The sequence below is a fragment of the Nannobrachium achirus genome (genome assembly GCF_963921795.1).
Source record: "Nannobrachium achirus genome assembly, chromosome: 17".
Classification (NCBI taxonomy): Eukaryota; Metazoa; Chordata; class Actinopteri; order Myctophiformes; family Myctophidae; genus Nannobrachium; species Nannobrachium achirus.
The window spans coordinates 26,182,307-26,201,639 of NC_137824.1; the positions used below are offsets into that span (position 1 = coordinate 26,182,307).

Here is a 19,333-nt window from a genome sequence, read left to right on the forward strand (position 1 = left end):
ACAGAACCACTGATCTAAGCTATGTTTAGATACACTTTGACTATTAAAATAAGACACTTGTAAGTGGGAATGAAGATTTTATTACCACCGAATTCAAGCAAATTTAACAGGTTCCCTCCTTTCATTTGGTCAAGTTTCTTTTCTCTTGGTCACATTTTGTGAAGTACAACTGACAACCCTGATTGTAACATTTGCAGGCTCCTCTTAAGTCCCATTTCTAATTCTTATCCCCAAATAAAATGCCTACCCTCTACAAAACTTGCAGCAAAATGTACATCTTTAAAAAATAACAAACTCATACAATAACCCCCTACTGTAAATATCCTGACATTTCGAACAGAAGAATGGTTTCATTGTACCCGAATGTTTAACTGAATATTTAAAGGTTGGTGTATTTACGGACACAGATCAGCAAACGCCACCGTCATGTGACATTCCACAATTAAGCCGAACCCATCTATAGATTTAACATCTCCTCAATATCTAGTCACCCCCCAACCCCCCCTCACCCCTCACCCACCCTCCAAAAAACAAACCAAAAAAAGTTCTCACTCTTCCTGAAGTGCATTAAAAATAATCAAGTAAACAGTTGGATAAACCAGAAAAAGGACATGTCAAAGAAAACAGACCTAGTCTTCCACAGTATCAGTGGTTCAGTCCCCTGAACAATTCATTTTGCCAAATAACGTTAGTATCGGGTTCAAACGAGCCAAGAATCCCCTCGCTTCTCAGTAGTTTGCGAATTACTTTCTGTAAAAAAAAAAAAAAAGAAAAAGAACATTCCTGGATGGCGCAATGACATGATAGTACACAAACAAATTAATGGAGGGGCTAAACAGGAATGAAATGGCCTCAAGTTGTAGCATAGATAATTTCTTTACATCTTATGGCAGCTATAAAAAGAAAGGAAATGTACTTAGCACTCTTAAAGAGCCCCGTTAAAGCATAGTTGCGAGCCGGTGTGGCACGCCTGAAATAGCAGATCCACAAGCTCAGCCTCACATCATTTCAGCACACGGGAACTACGTATAAATCCACCCTTTACAGATTAGCACAGAACTGCTGTGGGGAGAGTTAGCAACACTCTCCAAATTCAACCATGATCAAATGTGGCACAAGTGGACTGACTTCAGTTTAAGTGCTTGTCGTTTAAAAAAAATGTATGAGGAAAAGGGATGGAATGAATTGTGAAAGAATCTCAAGTCAAACATACAGAGGAGAATCAACAGCTGTATGTTCATTAGGATGTGCACCTTCATCTTAAAAACAAACTATTTTGCCCCCAGCGATCGTTTTTTATTCACAGGCATTTAGGATGGACGCCCTCAGCCTGGGGGACGAAACAAAACAAAAATTAATCCTCTGAATGTCTTTGTCTAATCCTAAACATCCACTACAATGAAATCATGATTTGACCAATCTTTTTTTTTTTTTCTTCTTTTTTTTTTCCTAAACAGAAATAAGTGAATTAAAAACTATCTAGTAACCGTTCAGTTAGTTGACCCACCATTGCAGTTTTACTGAACACAAGATTGGACATTATAGGGACATTTTCATGTGGCTCAGTTCCAACAGGTTTACATTTAACGTGTAAATACCTGTGTAATTAGTATGTATGGATGAATACTATACATTGACAAAAGGATCATGTGGGAGAATGTAAAGTATGAGTATTCAAGACAGTGTGTGTGTTTAGGTCCACAGTGCAACTGTATTCCACGTGCCACACTGAGGCAGTTATCCTGTTCTCATTCTTGTTTCTCCTGTATAAGAGCTTTGTATCTGATCCACTCAGTCCCTCCCTCCTTATCCCTGTTCAGTCCGGTTCAGTCACTCTACTTCCTGCTACCGCCTCTCGATCACTCTCCTTCCGTCACCATGGTTACTGAAGCACCACGGTCCAGTCCGTCCCGGCATTCATGCCAGGCTTGCGAAGCGTCAACACTGACATGGAAGCGTCAAAATCAAACTCCAGTTGGCTCTCCTGACCATCTGAAAAGAGACATTAACACCTTACAAGCAAACCTGACCTATTAACTGAAAAAATAAATAAAAGAATAGTCCACAGGTCAAATATTTTAGGAACACTAGCCACATTTGCACATATAGGCCAACAACCAAGCTAGTAAACACCAAGATACTTGCAAGCAGTATGTACTGTAAATTGAACATAAACTACTAAAGCATGGTCGCAGAATGTGTGAGACAGCGCATTACAGTAGGTACTCACCAGCAGTTCTGACAGTAACCTTGCTGGGTTTGCTGGATCCCAGTATGAGGATGCGTTCGATCCAGGACATTGTAGAATACTGAGCATCTGGAACTAGATTACTACAGGAGGGGAACAGAAATAAATATGGCCTTACTATTAGCACATTACAGAGGAGATCAATACCAGAGCCCGATTGATATATAATCGGCCATTGTTTGACTTTTCTTTGGACAACATTCGGTATCAGCACTTATGCGTCCCGAAATCGAACACCGGTTGGGCTCTAATCAATACTTTTCTCTGCATGAGATACAAAATGCTTTATATGAGACAGAGCCAAGCATGTAAAGATATTAATGTTGATCTCATGACCCACCGGGAAGAGAGGACATTCTTGGCGAAAGACAGGCTCCTGTGGATGAACGCCTTTTTCTTATCAAAGTCAAAGGTGTGGCCATCGTCTATGTAGAGTTCACCCTCTGCGGTTCTCTTTCAGGAACAAAATGACCAAATAATCGTTAAAAATGCTTCCATCCAGTGGAATGTGTGTCATAACTGTTTAGTTGAGAATAACTGTCGCAGTATCAACAAGGTGTATGTGTGTACAGTATGTGTGTGTAGAATACCTGGGCACTGAGGGCCACATATAAGGTGTAGGGATCATCTTCCATACAAGAGGACGACCTGCGGACTCTAGCCTTCCTGGGAATAATGGAACCACCACGCTGGAATACTGGGATCTAGTAACAAGACAAAGTCATATTAGCAAGAGATAAAAAGAAACATACATTCATGACAAGAAAAATCTTTTGAAATGTGGAGTGACTTGACAAAGAATGGACAGACTTTAATCATAGTAACAGGCAAAGCTGTTATCGTGGTGAAAAATAGATATGACCATGTGCTGAGGGAATTAGTTAAATCTCGGAGTAAGATGGACACTACGTGTGTGTGTGTGTGTGTGTGTGTGTGTGTGTGTGTGTGTGTGTGTGTGTGTGTGTGTGTGTGTGTGTGTCTCTCTTACAGAACTCATGGTGACAGGGATGTAAAGGTTCTGGGCACCATTGTGCTTCTGGAAAGTGTGGACATCAAACCAGATCTGCAACAGGCGGACAGAGGTTAGAATAGGACCACCAAAAGACTACCAGAATACAAAGAGTTTCTTTGAACATAGAACATACAAAATACTTAACTGGGGTCCAGACTATAGACTCCTCAGTAGCAGATTTGAACAGTTTTCAGTTCAAACTTACTGCCTAGCCAATGTGCCTTAAAAAGTGTATACCAATCAAACAGGAAAATGGTATACCACCTTCTGAAAACCTGGGACTAGAATTATGCACAGAGCAGATTAAACTTGGTATTGAAATATGCCTAAAGGCATTCTTTAGTTTCATTTATTTTACTGTACATGTACAGGGGACACAGGACATATGGTGGGTTCAATTCCCCTCAGACAAAACATGCGCACCATCTCTTGTTATTACTGTGAGTGCAGGGGTAAGAGCCTAAAAGCCCTCCTAGCAGCCATACTGCTCCTTTCCAACTGGAGGAAAGTGGTTTGAAAAACCCTGTGCTGTCACTAGTGGGGCTACAAATTAAAAAAAGGAAAGGTTGACATTTTGACCTGAGGGTGGCACATAAGTTAAAATCGTGTGGTCACTCAAATCGTTAGGCAAATGAATCCACCCAGAAAGTTTCATGGCTTTTGAGATATTGTGTGCCAAGTTGAAATTGTGGCATAAGGGTAGAGCAAGAGGAAAGCCCATGTAGTCCAACATCGAAAAAGATATGGACCAAATGACTGACATTGGGGGTTCTTCTCCCTTACCTCTCCTTGACCTGGCAGGTAGGCAGTGACTCCCCTGCTCCCCTCTTCAGTCACTGGGTGAACCAGCAAATCTCTCCCTGGAGCAACACACAGCGCGTTAACGGTACAGTGCATTGATATCATTATGGTTTGGTGACAGATACAGTAATACTGTAAATAAAGCTCATCACATTACTTGGGTAAATAGTCCCTCCTGAGAACGCAAGCAAAAGAAACAATAATGCAGGCAAAAATCCTCAATTTTGCATGCAAAGATTATGCAATGGAATATGTAGGGGTTTTAAGTGAATTTGACGATTTTTGGGGGGGCATTTATGCCTTTATTTGATAGGACAGTAGACTGACAGGAAATGGGGGGGAGAGATGGGGAGTGACATGCGGCAAGGGTCATCCGGATCGGGAATCGAAGCGGCGACGCCGTCAGGCATCAATGCCTATGTGGCAAATGCTTATGTGGTATGCGCCTGGACCAGTAGGCCAGCGGGTGCCCCCCGGGGGTTTTATGTGAATCTATGGAGTGAAATTGCTAGAATTTGCTAAAATTGCACAAACTTGCAAAAGGTGACTCACCTAGCAAGAACTGGTCATCCATAGCAAATGTAGCAGTGTCCTGAGGATACTCCACCCACAGTGGTCTGCAATGTACAAAGACAGGCGAGATGACATATGGAACCCACACACACACACACACACACACACACACACACACACACACACACATACTGTAAGCACACACACATGCACGCACCTCATGACTGGTTGTCCAGTGTGGTGTGCCTGGTAGAACAGCTGATACCAGTAGGGCAGCAAGGCGTAGCGCTGACGGACTGCCTCACGGATCAGCGCAGTGTTTTCTGGCCCAAAGAGCCAGGGCTCACGGCGCGGGGTGTCCAGGTGGGCGTGGGCCCTGAAGAAAGGTTGGTAGGCACCCGTCTGGTACCAGCGCACCAAAAGCTCACTGCTGGGAGTCTTGAAAAAGCCGCCCACATCAGCTAAGGAAAAGACAGGGAAATGTTGACAGAGTTCTTCAGTGAAACATTTCAGCAAGCATTCTTTTTCTTTCTTCTTTTTGCCCCCTTTTCTCCCCAATTTAGTCGTGCACTTCTCCCTCATGATTTGAATTATATGGATATTTTGGCATGTCCCCAACTACAGGTGGATTAGTTGATACTTACCACCACACAGAGAGATTCCCACCAGGCCAAGACTCAGACACATGGGGATGGAGATCTTCAGGTGTTCCCATTCAGCAGCGTTGTCACCCGTCCACACAGCGCCTGGAGGAGAGGTGCACCAATGTTTCAATTAGCCTGTATTTACCGGTTACTGGCCAACTAGAATTTCAATTATAAATATTGATGGCCGGTTGAAAAGTTTATTTATATTTAAATGTTTGTATGAGCATACATTGAATTTGTGTTTGTGTACGACTTCATGAACGTATAGACCAGTTTCTTGTCAGGGTGAGGGTTCCCCTATTCCCAGTTCAAATATGATAATTTTGGGGGTTGCGGCCTGATAAGGTTGAGAACCAATGGGTTTATACTACAACTGCGACATGCACATTCTGCAAGAAATGCGAAAGACCAATGGGTTTACAAAGCGTGCGATGAACATTAAACTGGAAGCAATACATTACAGGCAAGGTACTGAGTGATCAGTGTATTAACAGGAAAAAGCAATGAAGGAACGCTGCAATAAAGCCAAAGAGTCATCTTGAGTTCAGATGCACTCATAATCGCAGCTCAAAAGGTGTATACCAATGTTAAATGACATCTTATGTCATCAATTCATTGCCAAGATGCTCAAATCTATGCAAGCTGTCTTTCAAAGCGACACAGGTCTATACAGGCATATTCACATCCAGCCCTGGAGCAAACCCTGCTGGAAGAACTTGATGACAAATTGCAAAGAAAGTGACTTCCCTGGAATCATTGCTGATGAAGCAATAAACATGTATGGATAAGTTAAACGAGATGGAAAACCCAAAACGTGTTTCTTAAGCCTAGTCTATACTACAACAATGTCCTAGTATTACTATTATGGTGTGGCGCACCAATGAGTTCATCGCATCTACAGTACTATAAGAAAGTGGTGGAAGCACTAAAGGAAGGAGGTCTAGTCAGGTGGTGCACATGCTCATATCTACCTTACACACATGTAATAATATGATTGTGTATTACATAATATGGCTATTTAACTTATACTTTTTTTTTTTAATCATTTCTATAGGTGATCTACAAAATTCAAATATACTGTATTTTAATCATTATAAACCTGCTCTCACCCTGACAAAGCCAGTAAGCAGTAACACCCAAAAGTAATCAGTAACACCCCAAATTAACCAATAACACCCTGACAAAGCCTGCTAGCGGCCTGGGTAGTACAGACAGGGTAGTACAGACAGTGGAGGCAGAAGGCAGCTTACCATAGCGCTGTGACCCAGCAAAGAAGCCCCTGGTAAGGACAAATGGCCGCTCTACTCCCCCTGACCTCTGGATCAAGCCCTCTGCTGTGGCCATTTGCTGCAAGTTAAAAGGACAGTCAGGGGGAGCAGGGAACAGTCTACAAACAAGCCATAAATGTTCACATTTTCACATAAAAAAGATATATGAATTCACAATGATCTTCTATCTTTTTCCCCACTGACGAGGCATTTTCTTTACATAGATAGCTATTCTTGGGAGACAAAAGTATTTGTTAAATAACGCTTTTATGACAATAATTGTTATATAACCCTTATAACCCTCTCATAGACTGCTAGGCTCCTGCACAGCCTCACCAACAAACACAAAATAAAAACACCACTAAATTGGGTTTGCTCTACCATTAATCATAAGCTGTTATGGATTAAGTCTATAAACTAAAGAACATAAATGTGGCAGTCACTTATAAAGTCATGACACGCACCACATAGAAGCCATAGAGGTTGTGCACATCCCGGTGCTCCCAGGAGCCGTGCACAGCGTCCTTGTGCATGGTGACCTCTGGTCCATTGAACACTGATGGCTCATTCATGTCGTTCCATGTGTACAAGTTCTCCATGGATCCCTGAGAAATAGAGATGGAAGAGAATGCTGTTAGGCTGTGTGCTTCTGCTGTGGGGACGGGGCTCACTTTTTCGCCGGGCCACGGAGCGCGTTTAGAACTACTAACGTGGATTGACAGAACATTGTTGTTGCAAACTTTGCAAATAAGCTTAGTTTGCAACGTGTTGGTTGTTCAATATCAAACCAGTTCCATAGACGGATGTCGATTTATTTAGTCCAACTCCATGTTTGTCTGTCTAGCCATCAAGTGATTACTGCTGTGTTTGGCACTGCACTGCGGCGCAAGAGCAGTTTAGTAAAAGGGGAGGGATCGGGAAGCATGCGTGAGGAAAAATCAAAAAAGGAAAAGTGGATGGTTTGCCGAGCCAGAACCATTAGTGACTTTTGTATTGTGTTTTTTAGACAATTGATTGGCCCTGATTTATTAGGCCACATACATACAGGCTGCCGGGGTATGGGCTTCAATTAGGTAGCAAGATATGATTTTTAATAGTTTTTATTTAAATTATCGTTAATTAACTGAATATTGATGACAGCAATAGATAGCCAAATCTATCTGACAACCCTAGCAACATTAACAGTAAGTGGTAGGAATTACCATTCATTTCAGTTTTCAAACCATTTCCATACTTGGTCTCCCACAAGGCTGAGTGGGAGACCAAGTAATAGAAATCCAACCAAGTAATAGATATTTTAAAAATTGAAAAAATGTAGTGGACTGCCCATCCTATTTTACAGAATACATTGCACAGCAAGAATACTGCATTTCATCTCCTGATTTCACACCTCGTATTGATCGTAAGCAAACATGCTGGCCCACCATGCTCTCATCTCTGGGTTGGTGAAGTCAGGGTAGCCTGCATTACCTGGAGAAATCAACAAAAAGAAACAAATTAGGGAAAGAGTACTAACAGTTCTGGGCTTAGATTAAATTTGAACTAATCTGAGTGTACTGGTTGTCATGCCATATTTTTCTGTTTACTTGGCTTACGCTACTTGTTACTTCAGTGTAGTGCAATATTAATTTAAAGTGTCATTATTTCATCTGACAGTAGATTGAATCAAACCTGGCCAGCACCAGCCCTCATAGTCTCCACCATCTTTATTCTTAATGTAGTATCCTCTGGAGCGGATCTCATTGTGGATCTTGTAGTTGCTGTCTACTTTGATATGAGGATCCACAATAGCCACCATCTATGGACAAAGAAAAAAATCAAAAGACCCATTGAATAAAACTCAAAGCATTATACTGCTCATTGTTTGAATTTCAAACAATTCATTTGAAGATCATTAATTTCAGTACAATATGAAAATCAATGGCGGAGAATTGAAAGGAGCTTGAGATAAATAATCCAAGACATTCATTGCATGCATAATATAATATAATATATGTAATATTGTTTTGTGTTTAAAAGTGTAGGTTTATTCGAGTCTTGCCAAAAACTGTTCAGGGAAGTTCAGTAATGTTTTCCTACTCCAACTATGGAATAAATGTAAACATGCTATAACTAAGAACAAAGCCATTAACACAATTACTGCCTTTTAATCTGAAGTTTGCTTGGTGCCGCGCCGTTTCCTCCGTAGGCCGCCGCTATTATTTTGAAGGGCCGGAAGGGGTTTGTTTTTGTTTTTTTGGATTATCACTTGACGGCAACGATTACGTCATCTAGTCACATGACAGTGTGGGTCCAGAAGAGAAACATGGCTGCGCCCAGCCGAGTGAATTTTGTACAGGAATCAGCCCGCTCTTTGGCTCAAAATGTCTCTTTTTGAATAAATGAAGTCTCTTTATGGGCCTCTCAATGGATTTACTATGGCGGACCTTCACTTCGCGTGCACGCACAAACAAATCGCGGACATTACCGATGCGGGCGGGAGCGGAGCGGTGTACTGTAAGTAATTATACTTTTACAGTAAATACAGTAAGATTGACAGTCCTCACCGTCAACGGCATCATGGTTTTAACCCTTTCAATGACGGTGAGGATTGTCAACGGCAGCAGAACAGTTAACTAACAAATGGCCAAAGCTATGAATACACAATATAGTTGACGTTTTATTTTTACCCCTAGGTAGGTGCTATCGTCTCTTGGCACAGTGGTCCAATGTTAATCTTCTTCCATTACCTTGCGTCTCTTGTCCATTAAACCCTGCAGCATCTCCTTGGGTGTGGCAAACTTGTGAGGGTCCCAGGTAAAGTAGCGCTTGCCGTCTGTGTGCTCAATGTCCAGCCAGATGAAGTCGTAGGGAATATCGTACTCATCAAAGCCAGCATCCACTGACCGCACATCCTCCTGGTCATTGTAGTTCCAGCGGCACTGGTGGTAGGCCAGGCCAGCCAGAGGAGGGAAGGCCTGGGTTCCTGAGCATGGAAAGAACAAGGCTAAGTAAGTAAGAAAAGGACCATGACAGACGAGTGGACAATCGTATGAATAGACAATTTTTCAACGATTGTAACCGTTCACCACACTTGGTTTTCTGATCTTATTTTTCAATGTGCACACTACATTATATTCTTGAAGTATTTAAAAGAGCACAGGCGATCAGTCCAGCAGTTTGTGAGCTGAGCTTGGACAAACTTGCACACCCCGTCATAGACGGCTAGCCTCTTGCAGCACCACGCCATAAAGCATACTGTTTATTCATAAGCTGGTCCAGCAAGATGTCATGACTTCAATGCATTCTATTAAACTTCCGGGTCCAGTTTGGCACCAAGTGCATCTATAGCACATGCACTCAAACCTCTCTGAAAACACTATATGTCGCAGAAGGGCATGTGCATGTCAGCAAATAAAAGAAAAGGAACACCGGTTCAATGGCCAATCAACAGATTTTTCTCTCACCTGTGAGGGAGGCATACTGGGAAAATACACTGTTTGGCGTTGGTCCCAGCATGATGAAGACATCGATGATGCCGCTCTCAGAGATCCAGCGCACATCAGTCTGTGGTGTCTCGCTGGAGCCCTGCACATAGTCCAGCATCTTCCCAAACACTGTCTGCAGAGACACACAGCGCAGGAGGGAGCTGAGAGAGCTATATTTGTTCTGTGTACTGTACATATATATATGTAGTACAAAGTGAGGCAGGGAAAAATAGAACAAAATATAAAAAAAAAAAAAAAAAATGTTAACTGTTAAACAGTTAAAAACTGTTAACTGTGACTTATTTTACCTGCTGCACTCAGGCTGCACTGCGTGAGTTTAGTGCTGTATCCAACATGTCAGCCAAACAAACACACAGCGACATTTACAACTAAACGTTGCTCTCAAGAATGTTTTTGAAAACATTTGAAGCGAGAAATAGACAATGCAGTAACCAAATATGGATTCTATTTGATCAACACTTCCTTGTTTGCGTCAAGGCGACATTGTGCTCTTACATGGCTCAATGCATTGATTTACTAAGTCATTGTGCAATAAGCAGGATAACATCTCGCTCAGCGGTCGTTATTGCTGCTGTTGCTGCTACGACACCTGAAATCACCCTCCAGGAATCAAAGCTTCATTTTAACTCAAGTGTCAAGTGTCAGTTGAAACTTGTGTCCTGGCTGTTGACCTGCCTCTTACCTTCCCTGCAGTGTTAGAGCTGATGTCCACCCAGGTCTCGGCAGCATTGAGCCAGAAGATCCCCATGGTGCGCTGGGCGCTGTGGGACAGCATGACTGGGACAGCACCATACAGAGCCATGGGGTTGTACAGCTCATACTGGAACACATCTAGGTTATACAGTCGGTATGGGTCTCCAGCACTGAAACAAACAAATAAACCAAGAAATCTGTTCAGCAACTGCACTGATTTATTCTTCTCTACATGCTGTAGGTAGCAGGAAATGTAAAGCAGTGCTTATTTACCTACACTCATTTATGTATAAGTCATCCACCTACACTCATTCATTTTAATCAATCTATTCATCCAACTATTCTCTGATGTTCCACACAACCTAAGTGGAAACTTTCAACCTAACCACTTTTGGTATATAATTGCGAGAAAACATTTTTTACAAACATCCAAAAATAGCTAAATAGATGATTCAGGCTTGCTATTCATTGTAAACAGGGTTTAAAGTGGTTAAGTGAGGATTGTACAAAAACTTAACGAGGACATTTCAACCCTTGTAGATACGTCCTTCATTGCGACTCACTCTGTGGTTTTGAGTTTGAGGTTGTCTGCATGCTCTGGAATGCCATAGACATGTTCAACTCCCGGTAAAGAAAAGTCTAAACTGACAGACGAGGGTCCTGTGGAGAGAGAACAACGAATTAGTCGATGGAAACGGAGCCGCTAAAAGCCCAGCTATTATTTTATTTATGTAAATCATTGTGTTTTGAAAAAGGTTTATACACTCGTCATCAAGTTGTAACCATGACATAACATATTACTGTAGAATAGTAACAACCTGTAAATGCTTTGCACACAATGTAACAAAAATGTGGCAAGATAGAACCAAGGTTTTTACAGTTTCAACATACCAGACAAAACCAAAACAAAGTAACAAAAAATTAAACAAATCGGCAGACCAGATTAAACATTAAATGTCACACACACAGGCGCCTTCAATTTCAGTGCCACTTACACAGAGCTGTCAATGCAATCCATATGAGAGGCATCATAAAATAACGTAATTTCACTGGTCGACTGGCCCTCGAAGGTCCGAGTGACACGTTGTATTTTTACCATTAAATCTTTTTTGGTAAGAGAAGACTCCCCCCCCCCACCCTTGAACTATTCAATGCAACATATCTGCCATCTCAATATACAATCCACATAAGACATTAAACTCAGTGCTAGGAAATCTCAAGTTAAAGTGGCCGCATGGTATATACAGTAGGTCATGGACGATGGCTTGAGGTTTTCAGTACCCATATACGTTAATGCTGATAAATGCAATGAGTTACATAATCAATTTAAGTTATTTTATTTCACATTATTGTAGCTGACATTGACAGGAGTGGAGCCAGCCGATTTGCTGCAGGGGATAAACGACTACAAACAAAAGAGCATGTGCTCATCTATTCCATTATATTTGGCAATGGAATTCTGTACAAAAACTCTTCATGGTCTAATGTAGTCGAAAATGTCTGGATATGTAATTTCCCCAACTACATTCAAGCAACGGTAAACCCACACGTTTTAATTTCTCATGTACTGTCGGAGGTAGAGAATTCGTAGGTAGAGAATATAAGCCAGTGATATGTTCAAAATATAGATATGAACAAAGTCAGTCGGGATGTAGGCTTGAGAATTACCCTATTCATAGTCAACATCATCAAATGTAGAGGCCTACCATTGGGTTTGCCGTCTGAGTGTGATTTAAAGGATTCCTCCCACATCCCGTCTTCTGATTTCTCCTCTTCTGTGTTCACTGCCTGGTAGGTGGGGGTTGGGAGGGTGAACAACATTGTTTTAAGAGTAGGGGAGAAAGACGCACATGTTAAGGGATATTGCATTAAAAAGGGTTACGAGTAGAGACAGGGATACTGTAGGTTTCAGTTTCAATGTACAGTTTCTTACCTCGTCGCCCTGGTTTTCTGGATCAGCCTCTTCTTTCTTCTCCTCAGCCTCAGGCTCTGCTTGACTGTACATTGGAGGATCGAATGGAAACAGGTGGGGTGGAAGAGACGGGCAGAGAAAGAGAGAGACTTGTCACAAAGGCACATGTGGCACATATTTTTAAGTGTGTAGAGATCTCATAAAAAGGAAGCAGGGAACACAAACAGGGTGATTGGGTCTAGACTCTGAGTCAACATAGATTACCAACTATTAACTAGTTAAACAAAGTCCTATAGGATTTCATTCTAATGACAAAGGGGAAAGAGCAAATCCCACCATTGTGGCTATTCCAAGCAAGGCATCGTGGGACTGCAACTCTAGAGGCTGCAAGATCCTACGCACACAAGACTGCTTAAAAGAACCAGCTCTACTATAGGATTAACAAACAGCGCGGTATAGAAGGGCCATGACCATCAGGAAAACTGTATGTACTAGAGTATGTACTGTTGCAAGTGAGACACAAATAAGCAGGTGGGACAAAGCCTACAGCATTACACTACTGTATCATTGCCCTGTGTACTCCAAATTAATAAATAAAAGATAAAAGATGGCTTAGCCTTAGGGTCATAACTAGCTCTCGGCAAGAGTGATTTTCATAACTTATAAAAGCCAGTTAAAATGTTTGTGAAGCTCGATTAATCATGCAAATTAACCATCAGAGCAATTTGTTAGAGGAAGGCTACTAGAATAACATTCTATGAAAAGTATGTGATTCAGTTACCATTGGTGTGACAGCACAAGGACATACTGGTGAAAATCATTTATGGGCCCACACAGCAGGACTTAATCCTTCAGGGTGATCATTCATTGTTCTGCCATGATAATAGTTTCTTTTTTCTTTTATAAATATGGTGGGGAGGGGAGGGGTCACCTGTCTAAGATAAAATCACTTAGTACCCCTAAACTAAGAATATGCTTTAACTGCTTTAAATAGGATCATAGACAGACATCTCGCTCTGTTTTATACAGTATATACAGTACAGGCACAATCAAGATTTTAGGTGCTGTACTCAGTACTATGGGATATCTAGCAGCTCCTATATTTGTTATTTATTTTCAATTATTTGCCCCCAATTTTGTCACCTTTGTCAATTCCCCTTGTACTGTAGTCCTTTGTTGCTTAATACCAACTACTGGTTGGTTCGTTAGGTAACAAGTCTGTTCGCCCTTGCGGCCGTTTGCCCTCATTTTTCCCGCCGGTCTCACGCTCACCACGCTGACCGCTCGGTGGCAGCCTATACTTGTATTTGTTTTACTGAGGATAAGATCAGAAATACGTTTAGAGTTAGACAGTTTAGAGTTACCAGCCTGGCGAACCAGCCACTGCAGAATAGGACCTAAACTCTGTATAAAATAGCCAATATGACATGAGGAGTGGTGAAAAGTAACTAAATACATTTACTCAAGTACTGTACTTAAGTACAATTTTGAGTTTGTTTTACTTTACTTGAGTATTTCCAATTTGCAATACTTTTACTTCTACTCCACAAAATCTCATATCCAAATATTGTACTTTTACTCCACCACAATTATTTAAAAACGTAGGTTTTAACGTTACGTTTTAACATTACGCCTGATAGACGCCCGAGGCGAACGGCCGGGAGGGCGAACAACAAACAGACCTGTATTCGTTCGTTAGGGAGGATGTAAGCGAGCACGTGTGTCCTCCGATACAAGTCGCGCCGCCAGGCCGCTTCTTTTCACCTGACACAGGGAAGTCGCCCTGACCAACCTGGAGGATTAGCTAGTGCAACGACAGAGATCGCCCTCCCCACCTGGCTTCCTACATGGCCAATTGTGTTCATTGGGAACCACAGCAAAGCCAGATGCACCGTGGAGGATTGAACCCCTAGTCTCCGTGGTGCTGGGCAGGAACTTTACCCTGCTCCACCTGAGCGCCCCTTCCTAGATTTCATACAACTACGGGCAGCATTAGCACAAAAAACAGAATACACACTTACAAAGCTTAAGGATCTTTACCTAGTGAATACACTCTTGATATTATCCCACACGCTAGCCACTGTGCTAGTTACTTTATAGGAGAAACTAGGATGATAGGAGAAGAGGACAGAACAACGAGTCAGAGACAATACCAAAATAATAAAAACACTTTTATGGGAACAAAAAGAGAAACATCCCCTTTGTGAGGATGTGGATTTAAGAGAAAGGGCTGGTCAAGTGGTGTGTATGTGTTTGTGTGTGTATGGTCTCTCACGTGTCCTTGCGCATCCTCAGGTGCTCAAAGGCCAGCAGGCCACGGGAGTTTAGCGACATCAGCACATCGCTGCCCTCCATGATGTCCAATCGGAAGGGCCGGGCACTGACGATGATCCTCTGGGACTCCGACCCTAGGGACAGAACCACTCCGTTCTCATCCTTAGATATGAGAGACAGGCTGAGGGAGCAATGGAGGGGAGGAGAAAGAGAGAAGGTGAGAGTGCAGAGGAAGTTCAGATTGGAAGAGACAGTGGTTGTCATGCACATGAAGACGTAAAATCAAATGTCACTCTCATCAGCAAACAATACAGCCTAGCCACGGAGTATGACGTTTCAGTTATATTCCCAACTGTAATCAAAGTCAAAATATATCTCATCAGAAATTATAGAATTACAGCATAGACAGACAACAGATAATAAAGCATACGGACACACACTCGCACCATGTTCTACCATTGCGCGCACGGACGTTATCTGTCCCCTCCCACCGTACTTAAAACCCTTCCCAACCGGAACGTTAACCAAGGCCCAGGGAAACTTACGGCTCCGTTGGCGGCTCCTGGATGAGCACATCTGGGACCTCGTAGCGAGGCTTCAGGGGCTTCAGCTCGTTAATCTTCACCCTTGTCATGTTGCCCTGGAGACGGTAGAGCTCCAGCAACAGACGCACCTGTCAGGGCGGTAGAGAGTAAGGTGCGGGATAGGGGTCAAGCTTGAAAACCAAAATACATTTTGCACAACTCAGGTGCATAGGAGGAAAATCTAAAAGAGGTCAGGTCAATGTGAAAAAAGAACAGAATCCTGCACTGCAGGCTACTTTAATATGGCGGTTTTGGTTACAAGGCCTTCAGCGGTCAAGAATATAAAATTATAAGAAGATATTGCCAAGTAACCCAATTATGTTTTATAAGACAAAACATTTAGAAAGATGTTTCTCACAGCATTACAGTATGCATAGTGTTAAGACAGTATGAAGGGAAAATATAAAATAAAAATAGGGGGGCAATATGCAAAACAAATCACTATTTAAGCTACTTGAGCTGTGTACATGTGTTCTTGTGTACCTTGTTGTTATCATTGATGAGCTGCAAGGTAAGTCTAGTGTTGGTCAGCTCCATGGTCTCCAACAGGGCTCTGTATGGAGAAGGCCCGGGCTTCAACGCTCGTTGACGTCTAAGTGGATTCATACAAGCTTTCGTTAGTGATGACACCATTGTTGAACAATACGTGTACTTGTCACAGGGAAAAGGTCACCTGCGACTTAAGCTAAGTGCCTGAGGAACTCACTTGCAGAAGGCACTCTGGTCGCATGTCTTGAAATTCCCCCGGTCCACGGCCCATGCCCCACTGAGGCACACGGACAGCAAAAGCAGCACTGGTGCCATCCTAAAAAGAAGTCAATCGGAATAGTCACAAAGAATTATGCCACGTGCGTGGGGATAGATAGTCCGTTGAAGAATAAGACCACTGAAACACATGACCAACTACAAGCCATGTGGACTTTGTTCTGTGGGGTAGTACTGTGTACTCAAATGATAGTAGTGTCACAAAATGTCAGAGCAGCAGCAACGCTATTTTCTGTTCCACATCCTGCAACCTGCGAAAACCTCACATAACTTACAATTAAAACGTATTACACATCCATCATCTATCCTGGTTTGATTAACTTTCTGTCGAGAGCCTCTCGTAAATGCAATTTATTTTAATGTACTTGGAATGAAGCCAAGAAATGAATTAAAGGTAGGGTCAGTGATATTTTAGGGTTAAAACAAAAAGGTTTAAGCACTATATTCTGATAGTAATCATTGCTAGAGTGTTTGTTCAGTAACAGGCGTCTCCTCTGTCCCTCCAGCTCTTTAACAGAAAACACATTTTGAGGTAGGTGTCAAAAAGTCAGCCAATCAGGAGAGAGTAGCCATTTATCTGCTTCATTTGTATAGCCTAGTGTTCCAGTTCTAATTTTGTCCGCTCATTTCTTTGTGTCATCACTTGTTTAATCTGTATCCTGCCTCAGTTCTCTATCCTGATTGGATAAAATTGGTATTCCGAGTCTTTCCCGACCTGAAAATGCCCTTTCTGTTTATAAACAGCAGGAGGAGAGACATGGAGACTCCTGTTACTGATCAGAACATTAGAGCTATTTAACACTTATTCTTTTACCAAAGAAAATCACTCACCCTACCTCTCTAACATTATAGCTAGTAGGCAGTAAGCTAACGTTGGTGGTTATCAATCAGCCACAGCACACACCAACTACCCGGCCTATAGTTTACACCACCATTATTACGTGAATAGTTTTCATTCATTCATTGAGTGAGTGTTTGTTATCTGCCTGCCCAGGTGGACCACAGCAGTCAGCAACATTCATAAACTCGTAAAGAAAGTGATCATGCTACTAACCTGGCTATGATGAAGTGTAGCGGGCTCAGTGCACACTGCACACAGCTCAATGGCTCAGTGTGGCTTCTTGTCAAGCCGCTAATTCAATCCGGGGCTCCCGGTTGGACGAGATTGTTTATTCTAGCATCTATTACAAATCCCTAGCGGTTACCGTTTCTCTGATCTGCTGCCTACGTATCTTGCCTCAAAATGTAACACATGGACTGGCGTAAACTGTCAATATATCAAACAAATCGGATGTATGAGAAGATTAAAAGTCGGGAATTGCTTTGTCTTACCTCTCCGTGAAGGCGGCCATCTTGATAGAGCTCAAGTTCAGCTCCGCCTCATTTCACTACTGGTCGTCGTACGACGGAGCCGCGCGTGTAAAATAGCCGATCTACAAGCCCACGTCGCGTAGCACCGCGACGCCTTGTGAGCTTGTAGATCCATTTCCGACGCGCACGACGAGGAAAAGACGTTTGAGGAAACGAGATTTCCCCCCATACAATTTCGTCAAATGTTGATTTTCAGCAATGGACTTTGCGGATGTTTTATGTATAGCTTTTGCAGCAAGAGTTAAACACAATTATTTGTGTGTACGACTGCCGCATATAATGTAAGAGATAGATGATCTGTGTAGGGGTGTAGACTATCTTATTGGTGCTGTGCATCTTTATCCTCTCAGGCTCGGACACGTCAGCTTCTAGCTGGAAGCTGGAGGCTGTAGCTCACATTCACAATCAAGTTCACTGCACTGGATTTATTCCAGTGCATTTGCATGTGCTTCATTGCTTTCAAACAAGGAGCATTGAGTAACGTTACATGTTAAGTAGAACAGTGGTTCTCAAACTTTTTCATGTCAAGGACACCCAAATTGACACTTTTAGCCTAAGGACCCCCATTTGAAAAGATATATAATTCCAGCCTTCCAGGGACCCCCATAAGAGAAGATTCGTTATGGCTATAGCAGTGATTTTCAGTCATTTTAATTTCAAGGACACCCAGTTTGACATGCACTAGGCTATTAGACCCCATTTAATGGTCATTTGCACACTCAAGAGTTACAGACCCATTAGGGTCCATTTGGTTCCTAACAAGGCTATCTATCATTTAGCAGGGGACCCCCTAGAACTTTACAAGGACCCCCAGGGGTGAAGTAGAATGAGAAATTAATGTGAATAGCAGATTGGAACCATAGCAATTTTGGAAATAATAAAGTGATCAATATAACACATTTGTGTGTATTCGCCTAAATGCTGTGACACAGTATTGAACAAAACATTTAATCTTTTTGACAAGGCATGTTTTGAATGATACCTGGGACAACAAGAACTTTGTGTAAATCTGTTAATCTAATAATAGAAGCGACCATCAGTAACCAAATTAGAGTTCCATTTCTTGACCTAGACAGGCTATTACAGGTGGTACATGCCGAGTTCACATTCACAATAGCAGTAACAAAGCAACAGGCTACAAGCCATTTTCAATGGAAGTGAGTGACATTTGACTTACAAATGGTGCCAGACATGGTTGACACGCTACTAAAAAAAAAAAAAAAAAAAAAAAAACATTTTAGTTTTTCAACATTCCAATGCCACATTGAAGTGTCAATCAATCCTATTTTTGTTTCACCATTTCCACTCCCCTTCTCTCATCACAATCCCAGCTCTGTTGCGTGAACGGAAGAAAAACATTCTTGTCATTAACCAGTTGCCTGTGCCGTTTAAACCCATCCTTTTCATTTAAGCAGTGTTGATTGAGCAACACCTCAGCGACTTAGCGACAGTGTAGCTGACCACATCTGGTCATTTTGTAGCTTTAGTTGCCACTACTCTATACGCATTCATTTTTGTCCTCTGTAAATTTGAAAAGATTGAAGTCTAAAAAGATGGTACAAAATGTACACTCACTCTCTCACAGACTGTAGACATACACACACACAGCTATACTTGTGTGGAACTTTAGTACTGTACTTTGACATCAACTTTGTAATCCACAAGAGGTACTCCCCTCTCCCTGACCATATTCACATGGTGGCAATTTTGTGCAAACTTCATACTCGTTTCCCACCTACTCAGTTATGAAGTGACGG

At 42.1% G+C, this 19,333-nt stretch overlaps 1 protein-coding gene across 3 annotated transcripts; it reads right to left on the minus strand.

Annotated features, from left to right (window-relative positions):
* Nucleotides 1–530: 530 nt before the first annotated feature.
* Nucleotides 531–17,567, minus strand: ganabb (glucosidase II alpha subunit b). Of its 3 annotated transcripts, none has more exons than XM_080746005.1 (25): nucleotides 17,538–17,567; nucleotides 16,147–16,245; nucleotides 15,924–16,032; nucleotides 15,402–15,529; nucleotides 14,858–15,037; nucleotides 14,623–14,688; nucleotides 12,604–12,667; nucleotides 12,377–12,458; nucleotides 11,234–11,330; nucleotides 10,660–10,840; nucleotides 9,936–10,089; nucleotides 9,219–9,454; nucleotides 8,161–8,287; nucleotides 7,880–7,959; nucleotides 6,954–7,094; nucleotides 6,472–6,568; nucleotides 5,219–5,320; nucleotides 4,792–5,035; nucleotides 4,614–4,678; nucleotides 4,044–4,120; nucleotides 3,237–3,311; nucleotides 2,839–2,952; nucleotides 2,589–2,701; nucleotides 2,231–2,331; nucleotides 531–1,992 (listed from the first exon to the last, which is right to left on the minus strand). In XM_080746005.1, the coding sequence occupies exons 1-25, from the start codon at nucleotides 17,555–17,557 to the stop codon at nucleotides 1,883–1,885; spliced, it is 2,862 nt and encodes a 953-aa protein (XP_080602131.1). In that variant the 5' UTR covers nucleotides 17,558–17,567; the 3' UTR covers nucleotides 531–1,882. The 3 variants fall into 3 exon arrangements, with proteins under 3 accessions (XP_080602131.1, XP_080602132.1, XP_080602133.1); XM_080746006.1 differs by lacking the exon at nucleotides 17,538–17,567 and adding an exon at nucleotides 17,260–17,430; XM_080746007.1 differs by lacking the exon at nucleotides 14,623–14,688.
* Between the last annotated feature and the right edge of the window lie 1,766 nt (nucleotides 17,568–19,333).